The sequence below is a fragment of the Myotis lucifugus genome, unplaced genomic scaffold, assembly GCF_000147115.1.
Source record: "Myotis lucifugus unplaced genomic scaffold, Myoluc2.0 scaffold_1, whole genome shotgun sequence".
Lineage (NCBI taxonomy): Eukaryota > Metazoa > Chordata > Mammalia > Chiroptera > Vespertilionidae > Myotis > Myotis lucifugus.
In genome coordinates this window covers 14,058,791-14,082,091 of record NW_005871049.1, presented here as the reverse complement: position 1 = coordinate 14,082,091, position 23,301 = coordinate 14,058,791, and the positions used below count along the sequence as shown (strand labels likewise).

Genomic DNA, 23,301 nt, shown 5'->3' with positions numbered 1-23,301 from the left:
CTAACGCAGGCCCAGATGAGCTGTATCATCCTCCTGCTTGGATTTTCTTTAGTATGTCTCCTCTAAATTGTTCCTTCTTTGGAGTCATAGTTCACAAAGGTCTTGATGCGTTCCATTAGGGTGCTGGTGTGCTGGCAAACTGGATCTCTCAAGGGGAAAAAAAAGAAAAGAAAAGAAAACAGGAGGTCCTGATTTTTCATGTTTGCCCATTTTTCAGGTATAAATACTCCCACTGCGGCTGATTTCATGCTACTAACGGATGTCACACAGTGCAGATTTGGCGGAAACGTGGGTCTCATGGGCTGGATGAGCTTCTCCAGCATAAAACACGGTTCCCGGAACTGCAACACCAGACTTCCTGTCATCTACATTTATGGAGCCACATTGAAACAGACCCAATGTCATTCTGAGTTCTTGACACCGATTTTTGTGTCATTGTTGCTCAAATATAACTCTAGTTTCTGAAATTTCTTTCTAGAGCCATCTAGATATTCAAGGTGTGGTTTCCCTGTTGCTCACATTATGAACCCTGCAAAGGCTTGTATCTCAAAATCTGCCTAGATCTATCTCCATTAGGGGAAGTTATTCTGGTCTGTTCTTTTTATTTTATTTTTTTATATTTTACCATAATTTTTATTAATTTTAAAATCTATTCTTAGTTCTTGACCTTCTTCTTTTGGCCTCTGTGCTTAGGGCCTCAATCAGCCTTTCTAATTTAGAAACAATTAAAGCAAGAATGATAATGAGACTGTGTTTTTAGGCATAGGACTTGACCATAATAAATTCTCAAAAATGCTAACTTTTATGGTTAGATTATTATATAATTACTTCTGCACATCTAATCTACCATCTTGGGGTGAATATGTGGTGTCTCCTAAAATATTTTATTTTGAAAAAGCAGCCTGTCAGATGTAGTCTGTCCTTTTATCCAGAACTCTAAGTCCTAAGCGTTCTCTTTGAAGGGCCATAATCACCAGTTCACTGAGTCTCCAACTGTCTCCTTTCCTTTGATATATTGAAAAAAAAGCGCTTTTATCTGCTTTGACATTCCTTGAAAGATAATCTTGTAAGTTGTTTTGGTAAAAAAAACAACTTTGTTTCCTAGATAAGGTTGATCTGGAGGCTATGTAGAAGGTTTCCCTGTCATCCTCACTCTGCCTGTCTTTCCAGGTTTTGAAAGATGATTTGTAATACGTGACAGTGTGTGGCATTTGACTGGTACAGTTTACTGCTTGTGCATGAAACCATTTGAAAGAGCAAAATTTCACAGCTATATTAGCTCAAAATTGATAGAGCTGGTTGAAGTTTGAACAAGGAACACTATGTACTTTTCCCTGACAATAACATCATTATTTCCCTTTATTAGCCATGCCTATGGTTCTCATCCACAGCATGCATTTTTCCTGGGCTCAAAGGAAGGGTTTGGTAAGTAATCACAAGAATTCTTGTAGGCTATTGACTTTCTCTACTTTAATTTAACAAGATTTCCAAACTAGTACCTACACATTGCTGCCATATGTCTCTTTCTGTAATATTTAACGATTTCTTGTGTTTCCTCACCCTCATGAGGGTACTAAAGGTAATGCTATTGTGATGATTATGACTTTGGGGCTCCTCACAGTCATCTCTTTCATGACCACACCAAATGGAATAGATGTTCCCTTCTTGAGCAGTTTTAACTACTTGTTCTAAGAAATGGATATCAGTTCTTTCAAAAACTTCCAATGCTATATCATATGCCTGTCAGTTTATGTGTGGGTAATTAAAACTACTGAGCTCATTGTGTTGTCTGAAAAGTGGTTTTTAATAGTTTTACCTGAGATTCAGCAGATTTAGTCTTGCGTTTTTCCAAAAGCTAATGAAACCAACTCAATAGGAGCTTTTAAAAAATGCAGAAGACCCCAGTTATACTGACTGAGACTCTTGAGTCCCCAAGGAATTCTAGTATGCAAAATGTTTAAAAACAACCAGTTTAATGTATAAATCTGGTTACTTTTTCAGACATTTACTCAATAACATTTTACCTTTTACTATAGAGAAAGATATATGGTAGTATAAAAATAAAAAAAACCAATAGATTCATGTAGTGATATACAATATATAACTATATAACAAGCCACAATAACATAAATAATATGGGAATTCCAAGGTGAAACAATATTCTTCCTGGCATGTAGAAGAAATTTGCAGAAGCTCAGAACAAGAGTCATTTCGGAATCACGGAGGCAAATGTATGTAGAGAACTATCAAAGAAGACTGGAAAGGGGCAGATCATAAAATGTCCTGAAGGTCAGCCTGAGGAGTATTTTGATCTTTTATTATGAGTATAAAAATAACACCCCTAGAAATTCCCTTTCTTTTACAATTTTGGCCCTAAAGATATTTCTGATGCTTCTGATCCAGGATTACATTTTTCCTGGGCCCCTGTTGTCTGTCCTCCCTGAAGTACTTGCAGCTTGTAATCACCACATTCTTCTGATTATCCTCTTGTCTTCACCTATTTCTGCTGCCAGCTTTACCAAAACCCTTAATTCCAAATCATTTTACCTACTTCATTCTTTAGGCATCTGGGATTGTATAGACAAATGTATACACTCTGCCTCAGACTCAGTGACACTCACAATCTTTTTTTAAAGAAATAGTTTTATTGATTTCAGAGAGGAAGGGAGAGGGAGAGAGAGATTGAAACATCAATTGTGAGAGATAATATAGTACTGGAAGTGCTAGCCATAGTGATCAGACAAGATGAAGAAATAAAAGGCATCCAAATTGAAAAAGAAGAAGTAAAACTGGCCTTATTTGCAGATGACATGATACTATACATAGAAAACCCCCAAAGACTCCATAAAAAAACTACTAGTCTTAATAAATGAATTCAGCAATGTAGCAAATACAAAATTAACACCCAGAAATCTATGGCCTTTATATACACCAATAATGAACCCACAGAAAGAGAAATGAAAAAAACAATTCCATTTACCATTGCACCAAAAAAATAAGATACCTAGGAATAAACTTAACTAAGGAGGTAAAAGACTTGTACTCGGAAAACTATAAGACATTGAAAAAAGAGATAGAGGAAGATATAAACAGATGGAAGAACATACCATGTTCATGGATTGGTAGAATCAACATCATTAAAATGTTCATACTACCCAAAGCAATCTATAGATTCAATGCAATCCCCATTAAAATACCAAGGGCATACTTCAAAGATCTAGAACAAACTCTCCAAAAATTCATTTAGAATAAAAAAAGAACCCCAAATAACCATAGCAACCTGAGAAAGAAGAACAAAGTTGGATGGATCACAATACCAGATATCAAGCTATATTACCAAACCACAGTTCTCAAAACTGCCTGGTACTGGTATAAGAACAGATATATAGACCAATGGAACATATAGAGACATATAGAGAACCCAGAAATGGACCCAAGCGATTATGCTCAATTAATATTTGACAAAGGAGGCAAGAGCATACAATGGAGTCAAGACAGTCTTCAATAAATGGTGTTGGGAAATTTGGTCAGATACATGGAAAAAATGAAACTAGATCACCAACTTACACCATACACAAAAACAAACTCAAAATGGCTAAAGGACTTAAATGTAAGACAGGAAACCATAAAAATCCTACAAGACTCCATAGGCAGCACAATAGCAGACATATGTCATAGCAATATCTTTACAGACACAGCTCTTAGGGCAATGGAGACTAATGAGAAAATAAACAAATGGGACTACATCAAAATAAAAAGCTTCTGCACAGCAAAAGAAACCATCAACAAAACAATAAGAAAGCCCACTGAATTGAGAATATATTTGCCAATGCTATTTCAGGTAAGGGTTTAATCTCCAAAATTTACAGAGAACTCATACAACTTAACAAAAGGAAGATAAATGATCCAATCAAAAATGGGCAAACGACTTAAATAGACACTTTCCGAAAGAGGACATACAGAAGGCCAAGAGACATATGAAAACATGCTCAAAGTCACTAATCATCCGAGAGATGCAAATCAAAACAACAATGAGGTACCATCTCACACCTGTCAGGCTGGCTATCATCAACAAATCAACAAACAACAAGTGGTGGAGAGGATGCGGAGAAAAAGGAACGCTCGTGCACTGCTGGTGGGAATGCAGACTGGTGCAGCCACTGTGGAAGACAGTATAGACTTTCCTCTAAAAGTTAAAAATGGAACTCCCATTTGACCCAGTAATCCCACTTCTAGGACTATATCCCAAGAAACCAGAAACACCAATTAGAAAGGATATATGCACCGGTATGTTCATAGCAGCACAATTCACCATAGCTAAGATTTGGAAACAGCCCAAGTGCCCATCAGTAGATGAGTGGATTAAAAACCTGTGGTACATCTACACATGGAATAGTATGCCACTATAAAAAAGAAGGAACTTTTACTATTTGCAACAGCATGGATGGAACTGAGAGCATTATGCTAAGCGAAATAAGCCAGTTGAGAAAGATAAGTATCACATGATCTCACTCATATGGGATATAATGATCAATATAAACTGATGAACAAAAATTGATCCAGAGACAAATGGCAGGGGATGGTGTTGGGGGGTGGGGTGTTAGAGATCAACCAAAGGACTTGTATGCATGCATATAAGCATAACCAGTGGACATAGACACTGGGGGTTAGGGGAGGCCAGGGGATTGTCAAGGGCAGGGGAAAAAAAAGGACACATATGTAATACCCCTTGTAATACTTTAAGCAATAAAAAAAAGTAATATGGTTAAAACTACAAATAAATAAATAAATAAAAACATTAAGTTGGGCCAACTTTTCTATCAGGCACAGTAGACAAAATGCCAATGACCTGCGATGCTTTTATGGGTCCATGAAAATATTTTCATTTCTTTTAAGATCTGAAGAAAAAAATATTGGGTTGAAAAATTTTATTACATAGTATTATTATACCTATCTTTATATCAATTCAGTTATAAACTCTAATTATATCCACGTGTGTGTGTGTGTGTGTATGTGTGTGTGTGATGGAGAAAAGGGCTGCTAAAGGCAAAAGTGCATAGAATCTGTTAAAGTCTTAATGACCAGAACCTCAGACTTGGAGGCAACCCACCCATTGGCTCAGGAACTCCAAGTGTAACCACATGCATATGAGCACCACTCCAGGATGCACACCCAGTTACTGATGCTGGCACAGGTGCCACCGCCCACACTGCTGATGTGGGCCTGATGGTCCATACTGTGCCTCCAATGCCTCTGGGAGCTAGCAAAGATGTCAGCTTTTGGAATGGATTGTCAGAGAGATTCTGAGAAGCACGTGCTTTTGAATTGAAGCCTTGTACATTATCTTATCAGAAAAGTCAGGTCTTACACTTCCACCCAAACATTCTCAACATATACCCCTTTAGATGAACTTAGGCTCTTAACGTGTAATGAAGACTGAGAAGTCGATTTCTGGCATCCATCCTAGTGATGTGTAAACTTGTAAGGTGGGATATTTTCCAAACATAGGGGATATGTCCCAAAGACTCCAAAAGGCTAAAAATCTACCACACAAAAACTACTGCCTACGCATTGATGTATTAGTATCTAGAGACTATCTGAATTGCAAAGGTTTTGTTTCTGTTTAATAGTTTAAATATCAGCTATAGCTGTAATTCCTGAATGCTTATTATATGACAGGTACTGTTAACACTTTGAATCATCTAATTTGATTTTTAATGAAAATAGCATTTTAATTTAGGTAATATTGTTACTATCCATTTTATAAATGAGGAAACTGAGGCTTAAGAAGACTAAGTAACTTGTTCATGGAGATATAGTTAAGTATTAGTGAAGGTGAGATTTTATGCTGAGTCTTAACCACCATACTATGCCTGTTATATATCAAATACACAACTTTAAATTCTGCTTTTCACATTTAACATTTTGGAATAAGCCTTTAAAAATCTGAACTTTAAACTCTTCTTTTTAATGCTGACATAATATTTCACCAAATTGTTATAACAATATTTTCAAACATTTCTCTATTATATTTAGTCTATTTCTATATTTTCCTATTTTAAATAATATATTGAATTAATTCTTTATGTATAGAACTTTAAAAAATACATTTAGCATTACTTCCCTAGAATATAATCTCAGAATTTGGCATAGTAATCTTAGATCAAAGGGTATGAAAACATTTTTTGAGAAGACTACCATACTTTTACTTTAATAATGAAGAAATAAGCTCATTAATTCATTGATATATTTAACACATTTATTGCATTCCTCCTATGTCCTGGGTGTGGTACCTGTGATGCCATTATGAATATTTGAGTCACTTTCCTAAAGGTTATTATGGTTTAGAGGCTATTAAACTGGGGTGTGCCTGAAATGAGCACCTTGTGTAAATTATATGTGGTGAGAATGTTTCCAAGATTTTCTGGGAAAGGGTAGGAATACTTTTAGAGCTCTTAGGAGTTGTGGGAGAGTAACACTCAGAGCAATATCAAAATGGCATCAAACATGAACATTTTTTCTTCTTGGCCAATCTGTTAGATGAGATATTTTTGGTCATTGTTTAATGGTTAATTCCTTGAGTACTAATGAAGTTGGACATTTTTCCATATGTCCATTAATAAGTTGTTTCTTCATTAATAAGTTGTGAAGTATCCTTTGATATTTTGGTACTTATTATTTATATAGGGTAGATTTTTGGTGTATTGCATTTATAGTAAATAATTGTAATCTGCTTTGGTTTAAACTTTTTTTTTTTTTTTTACTTAGGTAAGTTTTTTTTTTTAACATAGTCTAATCTGCCAGGCATTTTCTTTCTAAAATTTTTTTAGAAATTTTAAGCTTCAGAAGTACACTTGACCTCTCCATAAAACACACACAAATAATTAGTTACAATTTTCTTTATTTTTTGTGTTGTATTTTATTTGTATTTAATTCCATAATACATCTGAGAATAAAAGGAGCATAACCCCAGGGATCAGTGCAGCTGCTCTTTGAGCCTGCCCTTGCTCTCTCTCTCCAGGAGTGTACTTTCATTTTAATTAATCTTACCATCAATGCTTGAACTCTTCCTGTGTGTGTCTCTGAATTCTTTCCTGTGACACCTCAAAGAACCTTCTTCCTCTGGTGACACCCCATGATCCCTTCAGGCTGGGTGATTTCCTGGAAGAGCTCCCAGGATTTGGAAAAGCTGTTATATTATAGCCATAGTTGTAAATTACAGCTAAAGGAAACAGATTCAAATCTGCGAATAGAAACGCACATAAAGTAAAAACCCAGCTGCGAACTCGTAGATGTCCCTTCCCAGTGGAGTTACATGGGGATGTACTTAATTCTCCCAGCAACAATACCTGCGAAGATGAATGAAGTGTGGTCATCCAGGGAAGCTCAACTGAGCTTTGGTCTCCAGAGTTTTATTGGGGGTCACTTGTAGTTTTGTTAGGGGTCAGTCACATAAGCTTGCAGGACTAGACGGTTGACCTCAGCTATTCCGACTTCAGACTCCAGCTCCCCCAAGCAAAACACAGGTGCTCACCATAAACATATCTGGTCAAAGTGGGACAGCATAGGCCACAGCCCCAGGCATACAAAACCTCTACCAGGCAGACTATTCCAGAGCTTATCTTCCAGGAGCGGATGACAGGCCTTTCTTTGGAATGTGCAGGGTTTGCCTAACTTGGAACTGCTGAGGTAACCTTGGACTTTCCAGTGGTTATGAGGAATAAGTGAGTTATCCATGTAACTTAGAACAGTGCTGGCTCATGTAAGCAAATAAATAAGGGTCAGCTATAGTTCCTTCCGGTGGTGTTCTGTGAGCAAATGAAGCGGGTTCATGTGGAATGCGAAGAAGTAGCCCTGTTCCATGGATCTTACGCCAATGATGTAAGTCCTCAAGTTTGGAACGATGGGCATAACCAACATATGAAGTATGTTGGCTAGGGATGCTTTTGTAAGAGAACTTCCCAGTAAAACACTGGCCCTAACATTGTGCCCTTCTGTCCTTCACAGAGCTCTGAAATCAGCAAAGCGAAACCAAAGAGCAGAGCTGTTTGAGGAATACAACAAGAGAGCAGGTACAAGAGTGATTCTCAGTAACTGATATATAACATTCATTTAGATGGATGATTAATTCAATCTTATAGCCCCTATTATTTAAAAAATATTTTGCAAGTTTGTTGTCTTAGAATATGTGTGATTATGTGTTATGAGTGGCTGACCATATTCTAAAGATGGATTGATTTCTATGAATACATTAATCCAGTGGTTCTCAACCTTCCTAATGCCATGACCCTTTAATACAGTTCCTCATGTTGTGGTGACCCCCAATCATAAAATTATTTTCATTGCTACTTCATAACTGTAATTTTGCTACTGTTATGAATCGTAATGTAAATATCTGATATGCAGGATGTATTTTCATTGTTCGCGACCCACAGGTTGAGAACCGCTGCATTAATCAATGTCAAGGGTTTTCATTAGGCTAGGCCTAGACATAAATGTAAAGTAATTATTAGTATTTATTATTAAATCAGCACATATTGATTAAAGGCTTGTTATATGGCAGACAGTCCTCTGTGAGGTATTTGGTAATTTTACAGAACTGACCAATCTGATGGGCCTCATCCTGTCCTGTCCTCTGGCGCTTATAGTGGAGGTGACATGAAATAAATAAGCAGGTATCAATGTATGAGTGAAAACTGTGATTAATGCTGGGAGGAGAAATAGCAGAGTTCTGTGGGAGAACATATTGGGTGGCAAGGGAGGAGTCTACTGTGGACTGGCTACACACAGAGTATTTTTCTGGAAGATGACATTGATCTAAGAGTTGAAGTATGAGGAAGAGAGTCCCAGACAAATGAAACAGCATTGAATAAATAAAATGATTGAAAAAGGGGGAAAGTAGCTGTAGCAAAGTCTCAGAGGTAGAGAGAGACATAGGAAGCTGGGTGGAAAATAGGATGAGAATGAATATGGGAACTGGCCTAGGCCATAGGGCCTTAATGGCCATGGTAAGGGACGAGCTCTGCCTGGCCACTTTCTGCCCTTGGCATTTCAGTGCAGTGTTATCTGGTCTTCTCTACTGGTCCCCAGAATATAGATGCTTTTAAATCTATCACCCAACCCTACCCTCTTTCATCTGCTGCTAAAGCATGGTGTAGATGTGTTATTATTCTGCAAAGAGGTTCTTAAATGTGTTCATTCCTCTGGACACTGGTTCCATGATGTGTTCTGCATAAAATGGTTTGGGGTCAAGAAAGTTTGAAAATATCTGAATACTTTAACACTGTCAGGAGCTTTAAATGCACATTAACATATTAAAGGTTCTGAGAAGTTCTAAAATAAATACATATATGACATAGGTATACATATGTGTATATGTATGTCTGTGTGTGAACCATAATTTTACTTGAGAATTTGCGAAGTTATTGCCAGGTTAACATTAGGAAATATTTAAAAAGTTTCTTTCTTGGAACTATGTATTTTAAGAAGTTCCTTATACTCCTGAGGCTGGCCTGCTTTAAAGTAATTGACTTATTTTATGGCTCTGCACATTAAATTATAATAGATAATTTTCTAGAATCTAGATAATTCAAGCCAGAAAAAAAGTCTGTTTGCTTCAATGGTTTAGCTTTTTCAGGCAGAAGATTTTTCATGATGTGAATTATATGGTGAATTGCTTCAAAGTCTGATTATACTTTACATGTGACAATAGAGCCTTAAGTACCAACAGGGAGCACTAGAGTAAGAGCTTACTAAGTAATTTTCAATATCAATATTAGTAATATTTGTTCTCTTAAACAAAGGAAAACCACACAAAAAAATACTGTTTGCATCTCAGCTGCTCTGAATCATTCCTTTCCACTGAGAAGGCTGATTCTTCTTGATTTGTAAAATTCTCATAAGTTAAAAAATAGTTAAAGTGAGAAAAATGACTTGGAATAATGCCTATGTGGCACCTGAGAATGATTTGATTTGATATAAAATTCGAGGATTTTGTATTTGCAGCAATAGACGTTTCAAGGCCCAGAGTCTGAGAGTTAACCTATGCTTATTTCAGAAGAAAGGTGCTTAGCATCTGTGATGGAAAGGGCATTGACTATTTAAGATCAATTCAGTATCTTTCAATTCAGTTAACTATTATTCAAACATAAGAAAAAAAATCATGAAAAATTCAGTAGGATTTCATAACTTAGGGGGAAAAAAAAGCCTGTTTCATCCCCAGAAAGACAAAAGACAGCTGTCCCTTAATTACTATTCTTGCCATTTGCTTTCTGTTAGAGATGTGTTTCAAATTTGGAATCTAATTAGACATCTTAACTGAAAATAGATTAAAAAAGAAAAACAAGGAAAAAAGAAAAAAAGACCAACATGGAACATAGAAGTAAGGAGATAAATAGAAATGGTAATATTCCAGCCAAATTGGATAATCACCTATGTTCAAACGAGCTGGCCCTGGGGCCAACTGGCACGAAGTTGAACTTTTACTGTTTCCTCTTTCAGAGGAATTTTCTCATGCAAATGACAAGTCTTTTTAATCTCTATACATTGTAATTTTCAGGGGTCATATTTTGCTCTGTGTAAAAACAGTGGTTTTAAAGTTTTGAGGACTGAGTAAAGTCCCAGCCCCTTAACTTGTTCCCTATCTGTACAAATTTTCTAATCATTCTCCATATCAATAAACCCATCTCTAAAATAGAATTTCTAAATCCCATTTTGCAATGTGGTTTCTCTCTTATTTGTCTTTTGACAGGACACACTGACTGTTATGTAGTAGCAGATCTAGATATATTAAGTTCTAGAAAGGAAGAAAAGACGAAAGTAAAAAGGAAACAAAGCTAAATTTGAGGGTATATATATATTATAATATCTAGCACAGACTATTGCAAATAGTAAACTTTTAGAGTTTAGTATTTGCAATAGTCTATGCTTATTGATTCTGTACCCTCCTGGAGGCAAAACCTCAAATCCTGGTACTCAAGCTATTTTTTTCTCGTAGATATTTTGGATTCTCTCTCTAGATTGTCAACCCCACTTAAGGGCATAGCAACATATTTATGAATTACAACACTTCATATGCTGTTAGGCATGATAGTTGCTCAATTAGTACTATATTTGTTTAATTGAATGGAGCTGTGAACTAATAGCGCCAGGAAGTTGGATCACCCAGCTTGTTCTGTTCCCTGGTTTACAAACTCCCTTCTAACATCTGAAGCAGGAATGATTTCACGTGTCGATAGTGCGCCCACATCCTGCTGCTTCTCCAGCGCACTCTGCTCCCATCACATTAGTTCATTTCCTGTTATTTATGCCTATTCTACATGGTGGCTTTTTGTCGTGGCCTGCATTGCCTCCATTTTCAGTATTTTTTCCCCTGTTTTTTTTTCATCTCTCCTCCTTTTCCCTCTCTTCTCTTCTCCCTTCCCTTAATCGATCCCCACATTTTTGAAGTACACAGCTCTTAAAGTCCGATCAGATATCTCCTCCATGAAGCAGTCTCAGGTATCTCCTGAGATTATTATCTTACCCCCTTTGATTTTTTTGTTTTGTTTTCTGTTTTGTTTTCAGGTACTATTCCTGTTCTCCATCTGTGATCCTGACACTGAGCCAGTGAAAGCCCAGCCACCTATTTTAATGGCTATTTCCTTCTATCCTCTATCCTCTACTCCATCTTGTTACCTTTATTTAAAAAACAAAAACACCCCAGGAGTGGACATCTGGCACAGTGTGCTGCTTGCTTCCACACTGGTGTCTGGGTTATTGGTGGCATGAGCACCAGGCTGCAGTCACATCAGCTGTCTGAGCCCGGTTGGCTTTCTGAATGTATCCTTGGTTCTGGCTGCTCTGTCTCTCAGAGCTAGAAGCCTGGCTCTGTACCCATGGTGTAGGTGCTCAATTCCCAGAACACACTGCATCCCTTTCCCTATAACCTTAGGTACCTCCCCTGATTTATGATGTGGATACACAGGTGATGCTGGGCACTGTCTCTCCACAGAGCCTGTTCCACTGCTTCCTTATTCCAAACCCCAAGCCCAAGGGAGCCCCTATTTATCAATGCCTTTAGGTTCAAACTTGAATTTGTCAATGAAATCATAGTAATTTGGATCCTGGCCAGGTGGCTTAGTTTCTCGGCGCATCATCCCATACACCAAAAAGGATGCAGATTTAATTCCTGGTCAGGGTACGTGCCTTTCTTGTGGGTTCAATCCCCAGTTGCGGCACATTCAGTAGGCAGCCAATCAATGTTTCTCTCTCGCATCAATGCTTTTCTCTCTCCCTTCCTCTCTTTAAAATTCAATAGAAACATATCCTTGGGTGAAGATTTAAAAAATCTTAGTAATTTGTATTCTTAGCCCCTATAAATTAATATTTCTTTCCCAATTTCTTCTTCTTAGTCTTTCATGGAGCAGATTTCTTTTTGCTTCCTTTTATATCTCTGCATTCCTCTTGATTAATTCACATTAGCTGTTACCAAAGCAATCCAATTGTACCTCTTTTAGGGTACTTTTCCATTAGTCTAGCCATGTCTAATAATAGTAAATATTAATATTAATAATGCTAGTTATATCTATTAACAATGTGCTATATCTTCTAATATTTTTGTTTTATGTTTACTATTTAAAACCTAAAATTCACACATTTTGATGTACAGTTCTAGAATTTTTGACAAAGGTAAACAGTCATATATTCACTATCACAATCAAAGTCCAGAACACTTCATCCTCCCAAATTCTTCCATGTTCTATCCCCTTATGGGCAATGTCTGCTGTGCTCCTCCAACCACCAGAAACCACTGATCTGCCCTCTGTTTCTGTAATTCACTTTCTCCGGAATGCCATGTGATTGGATCACACAAGATGTACCCTTTGAGTCTGGCTTCTTTGCCTACCCTCGTATGCTGAAGGTTCACATTATGTTCTGAAAATACTTGCATGATTTTAACCCTTTTACATCTGTCAGAATTTTATGGTGTATGTAAAAAACAAAACAAAAATAAAACAAAAATGAAAAACTAGGGTCTGCTTTCAGGTCAAAACCACAAGAAAAACAGAGAGGAAAATGAAAAACTCACCCTCATGTGGTTTAAAATTTCTCCAAGTTTTAGCTCCTCATGATTCTCCTGCTTTTGCTTATTTTTCAAAATCCCCAGGTAGCTTGTTTTGTGTGTGTGTGTGTGTGTGTGTGTGTGTGTCTGTGTGTGTGTGTGTGTGTGTGTGTGTGTGTGTGTGTGTTTACTCTTAATCAGTGCGGATACAGCATTTAGTTGCTTTGGTCCATGTCTGCTAAAAAATGGAACGCCTGAAAACTTCTCATATACCCATTCATTTCTCTTCACAATTAATTAGACAGATATTAGCATAGTCTCCATTTGTGTTGAAGAAACCAAGGGACAGTATGGTTAAGTAAATTGCCCAATGTTCCAGCACAAGTGGCCGAGCCTCGGCTGCCTGGATTCATAATAGGCCTCTTAGCCACTTTGCTATACAACCTCTCTCATGCTGAATTACTGTAATAGTAAGTGCTTGTGAGAGGGACTCAGATGTGCATACTAGACTAACGCCGAGTTAAATGATAAAAGAAAGACCCCAGAACGGCAATAAGAAATTGCCAAACAAAATCACATTTATTAAGTTTCCAGAAAAGGGAACAAAACCTGGTAGAGAAATTCTCAAAGTAGTTCACTAAAAGAAAAAGAGCCAGGGAGTGTTAAGTGCTAAACTTGGTGGGGTGGTGAGAGGTGGGTGTTAAGGGTGGGAGGCAGGCGGGAGAGAAGGGTGTGGGGGTGTGGGTGTTACCTTGGTGGTGCTATTTAATGATTGAAAATTAGTATTTTGGCAATGACAGGATATATAGGGAAACATTTTCATTTACAACAGTATATCCTGTATAGTAGATGCTCAGTAAATACATGTCCCATGAATTGAATGTTACAGTATTTCCTTTTCTTTTTTTTTTTAAATATATTTTATTGATTTTTTACAGAGAGGAAGGGAGAGAGATAGAGAGTTAGAAACATCGATGAGAGAGAAACATCGACCAGCTGCCTCCTGCACATCTCCTACTGGGGATGTGCCCGCAACCCAGGTACATGCCCTTGACCGGAATCGAACCTGGGACCTTTCAGTCCGCAGGCCGACGCTCTATCCACTGAGCCAAACCGGTTCCGGCAGTATTTCCTTTTCTTACTTCTCCTTATACCTGGGATCAAAACAATCCTAAAAATTGGAGAGCCTCAGCCTGAGATTGAGAAAATGGGAAACAAAGAAAGAAAGTCCACATTGGTTGTTTTATTCAGTATTTAAGCATAAATTAATAGCATACTTTTCACAGAAAAGCTGAGTTTGAATATCATACTGCCTCAATGGCAATCCTTCTTATACTCCCCATGATCACAGAATGTCAGCTCAGGTTACAGAGAATACTTATTAAAACAATCCATGCTTAATTCTCTCTCATCATTGATGTTTCTATCTCTCTCTCCCTCTCCCTTCCTCTCTGAAATCAATAAAAATATATTTTTTAAAAACACAACAAAATAAACAAACAAACAAAAATCCATGCTTTCCTCTAGTTCCATGAGAGGCACAGAGAAATGCTAGATGAGTTTGCAGATGGAACAATGGCTTGGAACTTCACTGCTCAGCCTTATTCTTTTTGTAGATATTGTGCCCAATTCAAATTTAGGAATTGAATTTTTTTTATTACTTATTGTTTGTTCTTACACTGTAGTGCAATGTTATTGGATAATATTTTAAGGTAGAATGTGTAAGTGGGTACATATTAGAGGAGTGTAAGGAAACTTCTGGTAGTGAAAAATAAAACTCATAGACCGTATGACTGAGAAAACTTAGCTATGGCATATTATATTCCTTGTAGATAACCTCAGGCGCTCTGTGAACTTCTCTGGAGAGCTAAAGTGAAATTAGAATAATCACATATATACATTTATTCTTGCCTGTCATAATAAAAGGCAGAAGATAAAATTTTAATTAAACTCATTATCTGTCTTCCTTTGAAATTTCAAATTTCAAAAGAAAATGAGCAATTAATCATCAGAAACTATAGATAATTTAGTTCCTACTAATTGAACCTGAAATGTATCATCATAAAGAATTCAATCAGTCTGCGAATTAATAGATGATGTCTGTATTAGAAATGCCCCGAGGATATGATCAGCTTCGGTTTCAGTTTTGCTTGAGCACATGGTATTTAACAGGCCTTGGATATGTGGGTGACAGTGTTCTTAAGGTTTTTGAATCTTTGACGTTGCTGAGGCAGCACTTCCTCAGAGCACTCTTATTTAGTAAAAGTGAAAAAAAATCAACCTTCCACCAAATTAAAACACTCTCTATACGTCTCTGCTTCTCAAGCTAGGCTTGAGACGGGCTGCTTGGAGTCATTGTGTATGGAATACGCCATTGCTAAATGAAATTATCAGAAAACAACCCTGTTATCTTAAGTGTAGACAATAAACTCCTGTCTTTAACTTCGTTTTTCAGATGACAGTAAAGGGCATTAAAAAAGTGCCCAAGCATCTAGTGAATTGCTATATAACCCCCTTGTACTAGCTTTTTAAAAAAATTTTTTAAAAAATATATTTTATTGATTTTTTACAGAGAGGAAGGGAGAGGGATAGAGAGTTAGAAACATCGATGAAAGAGAAACACTGATCAGCTGCAACCAAGGTACATGCCCTTGACCGGAATTGCACCTGGGACCCTTCAGTCCGCAGGCCGACGCTCTATCCACTGAGCCAAACCGGTTAGGGCTGTACTAGCTTTTAAAACCTTTGCTGTGCAATAGCAATTTTTGTTTTTTAAAGTAGATTTGGGGATGAGATCAGGTTTTATAAGTTTTTCTTAAGTAAACAAAACCCATGTATCACATGAAGTATTTATAGAAGAAAAAGATTCCATGAGACATCAGTCTTTTCTGAAACATCCCATTTTCATTAATCCTTTAGGTGACATAGGAGAAGCGCTCAAGGGTGTCACGCTGAAGAGAAGGGCACGTGGGGCCATTAGCAAGCTGCGTACAAGGAGCTCTTCTGTCCCATTTCTGGGCCTGTGTATTCTCATACCCTAAATGGGATGACCCCGATTCCTTAAAGTCTCTTCAATGCTGTATTCTCTTGAAATATATCATCCTAGTATTTTAAAGGTAGACATATGTAACCAACCTGTTGCAAAGGGATTCTTGAGATCAAATCAAGCATGCTTCCCACCCTCACTTTGTAATTCTTCAGGATGCTTTCATCTTTATGACCAACACAGAATTACTTGCTCACATATCAGATGGCTGACTAGCTGTATTCCCAAAGTTGGTCCGGGTGCCTCACCCCTTCCCCTGCCCCCCCCCCCCCAGGATATCAGGTCACTGTGGGAAACAATGTAAATTCTGGCTCAGATCTGATGCGGTGTTGAGGCAGAGCCCTCTGAGTTCTCAGGATTATGGGTTGCCTTGTCACAGGGATCCAAAGAGACTCAATTTTAGTTTTTATACTAGTACAGCGGAGACCAACATTGTTCTTATCCTAATTTGAAACAGTTGAGCAACAGACTGATCTCTGATTTATAATGAACCAAAGGCATAGTCCCTCTGCTTGCTGAACAGAGTTCTCTCCATTGCTGCTTTGTGTTCTGTCCTTTTGAACATCAAGATTTTGCTACTTTCAATGATCATTTAATACTCATCACAATTTGAGGTTATTACTTTACTGGACTGTGATCTAAAAAAGGGAGCCCTATGATTCAAAGAAGCAAAGGAAGAAAATATTTTTCCTTTGTTAAGTATCCAGAATGCTGGGCTTGGAGAATTGGATGCATTCAATCATTAGTTTCCATTTTCAAACTTCAATTATTTAGAATTTTTATTCTTGATTTTTTTTTCATGCTGGCTGTCCACTGAAAATATATTCATATCAAGACCAAGTAAAAGAACAAGGGATGAGTATGTCTCCATCAGAAATGACATTATAAATGGAATTATAAAAACATCTATCATGACCTGGTTTTCTTTTCCCTGGTTCTGGTACTTAGGCATTAAATGCTATATTGACAAACTATAGGTTTTCCACAGGTTTTCCTTTTAAGAAAAAAAAGTAACATAAATGAAAGCATAAATAAATGTCTCCTAGACCTCCTTTCTTTCTCTCTGCCCATTGCCTTAATTTCTTTCTTAAGGGATAATAAAAGTGTATAAATTTTGGTAGGGTAAAATTAAAAGACATGGGAAAAAGAACAGAGAAAATGCTCTGAAATCAGACACTCAAGTTCACATCCGTGGTTCTGTAATTATGACGTGGGTCCTGAAACGAATTACTTTTTAACCTTCAGTTTTTCACTGGTAAGGCTGGAGTTAATAACTCAAATTTGTTATGAATATTAATTTAATGCTTATAGAGTGATGACATAGAGCATGGCACATAATGTATACTCAGAAAAGGCATATAAGTCCTTAGAAAATTTGGCTAAAATGAACTTCAGAAATGGTGGAGAAGAGAACTTTATGAAGACTGGATGGGTATCAGTAGAGCCCCTTGGAGTTGATATTTATAGGGAGCAAAGGGAAGTGTATGATGCTGGTCAATTATATTTTATTGAATTGGTTCTCTTGTCACCATCCCATCCCCTTCTCCCTATTTCATTGTGTCACAGTAGTTTGAACTGCTTTGTGCCCTAAAACCCACAGTCCAGACATTTTCAGCAAATTTCTGGACAATGCTCCTGCATGGATAAATAATAAGTCACCAGTTCTTATTGTGAGCTGCTCCAACACTTATCGAAGTGTGGCATGCCATGACCTGGCTCTGTTTAGCCCCGGAGGTACCTGGGTCTAACCTGCCAAGAGCTGAGTAGACTGCCAAGAGTCAGGCAGCGGAGTTGAGGCTGGAGAGAGCAGAGATAAAATGAAGTAAGAGTGGGGATAGAATCTAGGCCAGGGTTAAGACTGGTCACTGGCAAGAGTCCATCACGAAGAGACCAGGTAGTAAGTGAGAGAATAGGTAGGTATCAGGGGCCCCAGGCAGATACTGAGACTAGGAGATCCCGGGAAGAAAGGAGCACTGGAGGTTGGATGTGAGTCAGTTGCTGAAGAGACTGAAGTCCAGGCCAGGATCCATGAAAGCTCCTGCCATCCGACTCTAGAAAGTCTGGCTAAGTGACATGGCCCTTTAGTCCATATCAACTTTTTTTTTAATCTGTTAGAACTCCTTCTTCTCCTCTCCCAGTGTACAAATCTGGAATCTGGTGGTCCTCTGTGCCTCAAAGTGGTGCCTCTCAATCTTGAATGTGCACAGGAATCACCTATGCTACGATGCAGATTCTAATTCAGCAGATCTGGGTCTGGCTCAACGGTCTGCATTTCTAACACCCTTCCAGGGAATGCAGACACTGCAGGCCCAGGGACCACATTTTAAGCGGCAAAGCTTTAAAAGACTGTTGCTGTTTGGTCTTGCTAAATCCACGGGTCTTCTGTTTTGTTTCATGTCAGGGCTACTTCCTCAGGGCAAAGCTGAGAAGAACATTGCCAGCTGGTTCAGAACTGAGCCCCCGTAGCTGGACTTTTGATAAAACTGGAGCCCTGACAGCTCTCATCTTTTTTTTCTTCTGTGACAAAGCAGATCCTCACTGAATTTAATATTGGTAACAAAACCATACTGAAGGCCTGGACAATTCAATTGTCTCTGATGCAATTGGTTTTCCTGGGCAGAAATGTTGCCCCTGAATGCTAATCCATTGCTCTGACAGGAGCTATCCTCTGCCTGGTCAGGGGCCTCGTGAGAAGCCAGGAGGGCCTTGACCTTAAAAAATTCCCGATAGTTGTTGTTGTTTTTTTTCAGGTAAAATATCAAATTTGTCAATTTATGTCCATTTTTCTCAAAGGGAACCTTTTCCCGAAACCTTTGTTTTTATTCTGCTATTGTTTTTGAATGATATAAAATAAGGGTAGATCCCTGTTCCTAAGAATAGGGGCCTAGTTGCAAACCTTTGAATATAATTATTCTATAGTGGCAATAGCTTCCCAAGTACCCTGACATTTCCCAGGAGGGAAAATGAGCAGTGAAGACAGAGGTGAATCCCCATGTGGGTCATAGCCCTGGTTTTAAGGCTCCTGAGTTCCCCCCTCCCTGATCACATCTCCCAAAACCCTCCTCCCAGGCATCATAACTCTTCATGCATTTCTCTGTGATTGCACCCCTACATAATATAAAATTAGAGTATTATGTTACGTGTTTCAAAGCTTTCTATAAGTACCATCATCCCTTCCCCGCCATCCTTCAGCTCCTCCTCACTCTTTCTCCTCTTTTTCTCTATACTTGGTTTGTGGGGTTAATCAATGTTGCTATGTGAGATGACAATCCATTTTATATAGAATGAATATACAGCAATATATTTATCTACTTTCTTATTGCTGAGCATTTAGCCTGTTTTCAATATTTTATTATTAGAAGTTGAGTTGCTGTGAACCTCCTTCTGTGTCTTGGTATGTGTTTGCAAGAATTTCTCTAGAATATAGCTTAGAAGTGGAATTGCTGTTCAACTTTACTCGATATTACAAAATTATTTTCCATTGAGGTTGGAACACCACAGCGCATAAAAGTTTATATTGCTCTAAAATCCTCAATATTTGAGGTTTTGAGACTTCAAAATTTTTACTTATTGATGGTTATACACTTACATATCATTTGGTTTTAATTTGTATTTCCATGATAACTAGTGAAGTTGAGGCTCTCTTAAATCGTTTCTTGGCAATCTGTGTTTGATATTTTTGAAGTACCTGTTTATATATTTTGATAGGCTTTTTTTCCATTGGGTTGTTTTGCTAACATTTTAAATATATTCTGGAGACTGAATCTTTATCAGTTATGCTTATTACACACATTATTTCCTTTTTCTGCTTGTTTTAGGTTTAATTTGCTCTTTTTCTAGTTATATGATGAAAGCTTAGATCATTGATTTGAGATCTTTTCTAATATAAGCATTAATATAAACTTTCCTCCAGGTATCTTTTAATTTGTAGGGCAGGTATTTCATTCTGATTCAAATATGTGCATATATGTATATATCCTATGAGTAACCTCTGAATATGTAAAATTATTTAGAACTGTATTGTTTAATTTTCAAATATTTGTGGATTTTCCAGATTTTTTTTTTGATTTCTAGTTTAATTTTATTATGGTCAGAAAATATACTTGTTTTTATTTTGATTCTTTTAAATTTGTTAAGGTTTATTTTAGAGTTAAGATATAATCTTAATGAATTGTTCATGTATATTTCAAAAAAAAATCAGTATTTTGTTGTTGTGGGATGAATTGTGTTAAAATGTCAATTAGGTCAAGTTGTTGGCAGTATTGTTCAGTCTTCTATATCTTCACTGTTATTCTGCCTACTTTTTTTCTCCATTACTGAGAGAAAATGTATAACATTGTGGATTTGATTTCTCCTTTCAGATTTGTATGTATGGCTCCATTCTCTATAAAATTGAAGTTATTTTTCAGATAGTGAATAGCTTTGAATGGATTATGTTATGCGTAAAATTGGACCATGTTAACAAGTCCTTTTAGGCATCTCACTTTAATCCTCTCCACTCACCTCCAAATTACACACACCCACACATAGAGTTTACATTATTTTATTAATTATTCACCATTAGTGTGCAGAGTTGGGATTTTGTTAGGATTCATTCATATTACCTTATGTAGGTCTCCTTTTCAATTTTTAAGGTGACTGATCAGAATTGAGGGTTGAGTCTTTGGTCAAGAAATATAGTAAAGTTAACCAACTCCTGTATCTAAGTCCTATACATAGCAGTCTTCCACAGATATCACCCCCACTAATGCTCATGCATTTGTCATAGGTACTGAAGAGAATGTGGTTCAGTGACTACATGCCCTTATCAGAAAGACTATTAAATTTAAATAGTCAAAAATAAATTAGAAAGCATTGTATTAATTCAAAATACAATCTTCAAATTGACAGAATATGGTGCAATGGCCCTTTACCCCAACAAGTATTCCCCGTTATATCTTTAGCAGCAAATGTGTATTTATCTGCAACTTTATTGTATTATTTTCTAAAGATTCAAGATGCTTTCTGGATTTAATTTTTGCCAGATGATCTTAAAAACTAGAGCTGAATTATAAATTAAGTTGCTTTGTTAAGAACAACAAAGAGTAAGGCTGTGCATTTGTGTAGTTGGAGACTAAATTAGTATTCCAAACCCAAACTCTATTGCTGCAATCTCATTAAACAGCATTGGGTAGACATTTAAAGATTTTATACATTTTAATTCAACTGGTCACTTGGTTTAAAACTACATTGATTTTTTTCTATTTAATTTTTGGTCATGTATATCATGCTAGATATCAAAATGAATTTGAAACTTGGAGGCTGTCTGTATTAACAGGGTATTAAGTTCTTGGAAAGGTTCCTTTCCCCATGCTAATTTTTATCACTTTGCTATTGCTTTCATTTCCCCTTGAGCTTCAGCTTTTAAGGATTATTATTCATTCTTTTCAACATCTACCTCGATCATTAAACAATTACACCTTTATCAGGCAGAGCAGCAAGAGACTCTGTGGATAATGATGAGGTTGGAAACTCCCCTGCACAACCTGTTGGCTCATCTTGGAAGAAGAATGTCATGCCAAATTATCTTTATGTGTTCATGAATAATGTTCTAACAAGGATGGTTGGAGAGATGAGTATAAAGGGCAGTTCTAATGGAAAGAATGAAAGTAATATTCACTTTGGCGAAACATTATAATTCCTCGACAAGATGCTGTCTGTCCTTGCTGCTAAATTAGGTGCATTTAAGTTAGCATCCCCTGTAGCTATCTGCTATTTTGCAGAATGAACTAAAAGAGAAAGAATATACCTTTCAGGATTTAGAACTCCCTCAGATGACCATAACATAATTGCAGGAAAAATACTCATTTAACCCAGAGTTCTTAGTATATTAACCGGGTGTATTGGTCTTGAATGTAGAAGTGGTATAGGCAGGCAGGTAGTTATAGTCTCTACCCACCTTTAATTCTTAGCTTTAGACTGCACTCTAGAGTAACTGATATTTTTGCTGTTGATGTTTCCTCAATGCAGAATTTCAGAGTGGGATATCAGGTCCTTAGTGTGAAGATACGTCGATACTAAACCAGGAATCATTGGCAGTGACATTTGGACACGAAATATTAGAAAACTAAAAAGTAAGCAACTGTGAAGGTTGATCATGGAAATCAAAGAGGAAGGCACATCAGAAGAAGGCCAGCACTTCCTTCCCACACCCCAGGCAAATGAGAGTGGGGACTTTCACTTGACAAGTAAGTATGTGTGTGACCCTTCTTGGAACTCTGACAAACACGCAGAAACTGGGGTTCTAACAAATGGCATGAGATTAACAACATGTTTTCCCTTTGCACTGCTTCTTTTGTTGTGAGTCTATGAAATGCTTCTAATCTTCTATCATCTTTTATGAGATAGATGATAGTCCATGAAGCTGTTAAATATCAAATGGTAGAATCAAAGTTGCTGAATGTGTATTAAGACACTAACTAATACTTCTTAAGCACCCCTTCTATTTAGCATTTTTATAATCTCATGTGGAATTATTTTTTGGAACATAGACATTTTCCCTTTAACACCAAGGACTAAGTGGAAAGCTTTAGGGTGAAATGGCTGCACTACTGTCACTGCCCTACCTGAGAGCACCAAGTCCCATAGAGAGCAAGCTTGGAGACTTGGGCAAGATTTACATATGAACATTACAATCAGGATTTGTGCTACTCACATAATTAAAATTGTTGGAAGAATTATATGTTTTTCTCCCATGTTCAAAATTCTAGGGTTCAGGTTTTATTGTTTAGCATGAATTGTGTCCTTTCTTTACTTTTCAGAAGATTCTTGTTGCCCAGTTATTAACACTGGCAAACATATGCCTAACCTCTCATTTAATTTACATTATAAAAATAATCCTTAGAAAATGGTATTGGTTGGATGCATTTTTTGAGAAATTTGGTTGTCAGAGCTTATAGCAGAGTTAATTGTTAATAACCTTTTTAAAAATCTACACTATTCAAAATGCACAAAGGCCTACCTAATGATTGTCACTTTAACCTCTCTTGGAAAATCTAAAATTGTTAACCATAGCATTGTTAAATGTCAGCAGGAAAAAAATAAAATGGTTACCATGCAAAACCTGTGAACTCTATAAATAAAAAATGGATGATTTTTATACAGAGAGGTGGTTCTAACAATATATTAGTGACCAGATGCTATTAAATTTAAATAGTATCTGGTGAGTCCACAA

General features: G+C 37.0%; 1 protein-coding gene across 1 annotated transcript in view; it reads left to right on the top strand.

The window, feature by feature from the left end:
* The window catches only part of INPP4B (inositol polyphosphate-4-phosphatase type II B), a 496,781-nt gene that overhangs the window by 190,218 nt on the left and 283,262 nt on the right, over positions 1 to 23,301 (top strand). The window contains exons 4-5 of the mRNA XM_023754658.1: positions 8,008 to 8,072; positions 22,098 to 22,315. Of these exons, the coding sequence (XP_023610426.1) occupies positions 22,225 to 22,315 (91 nt within the window). The 5' untranslated portion in view covers positions 8,008 to 8,072; positions 22,098 to 22,224. The remainder of the gene's footprint in view (positions 1 to 8,007; positions 8,073 to 22,097; positions 22,316 to 23,301) is intronic.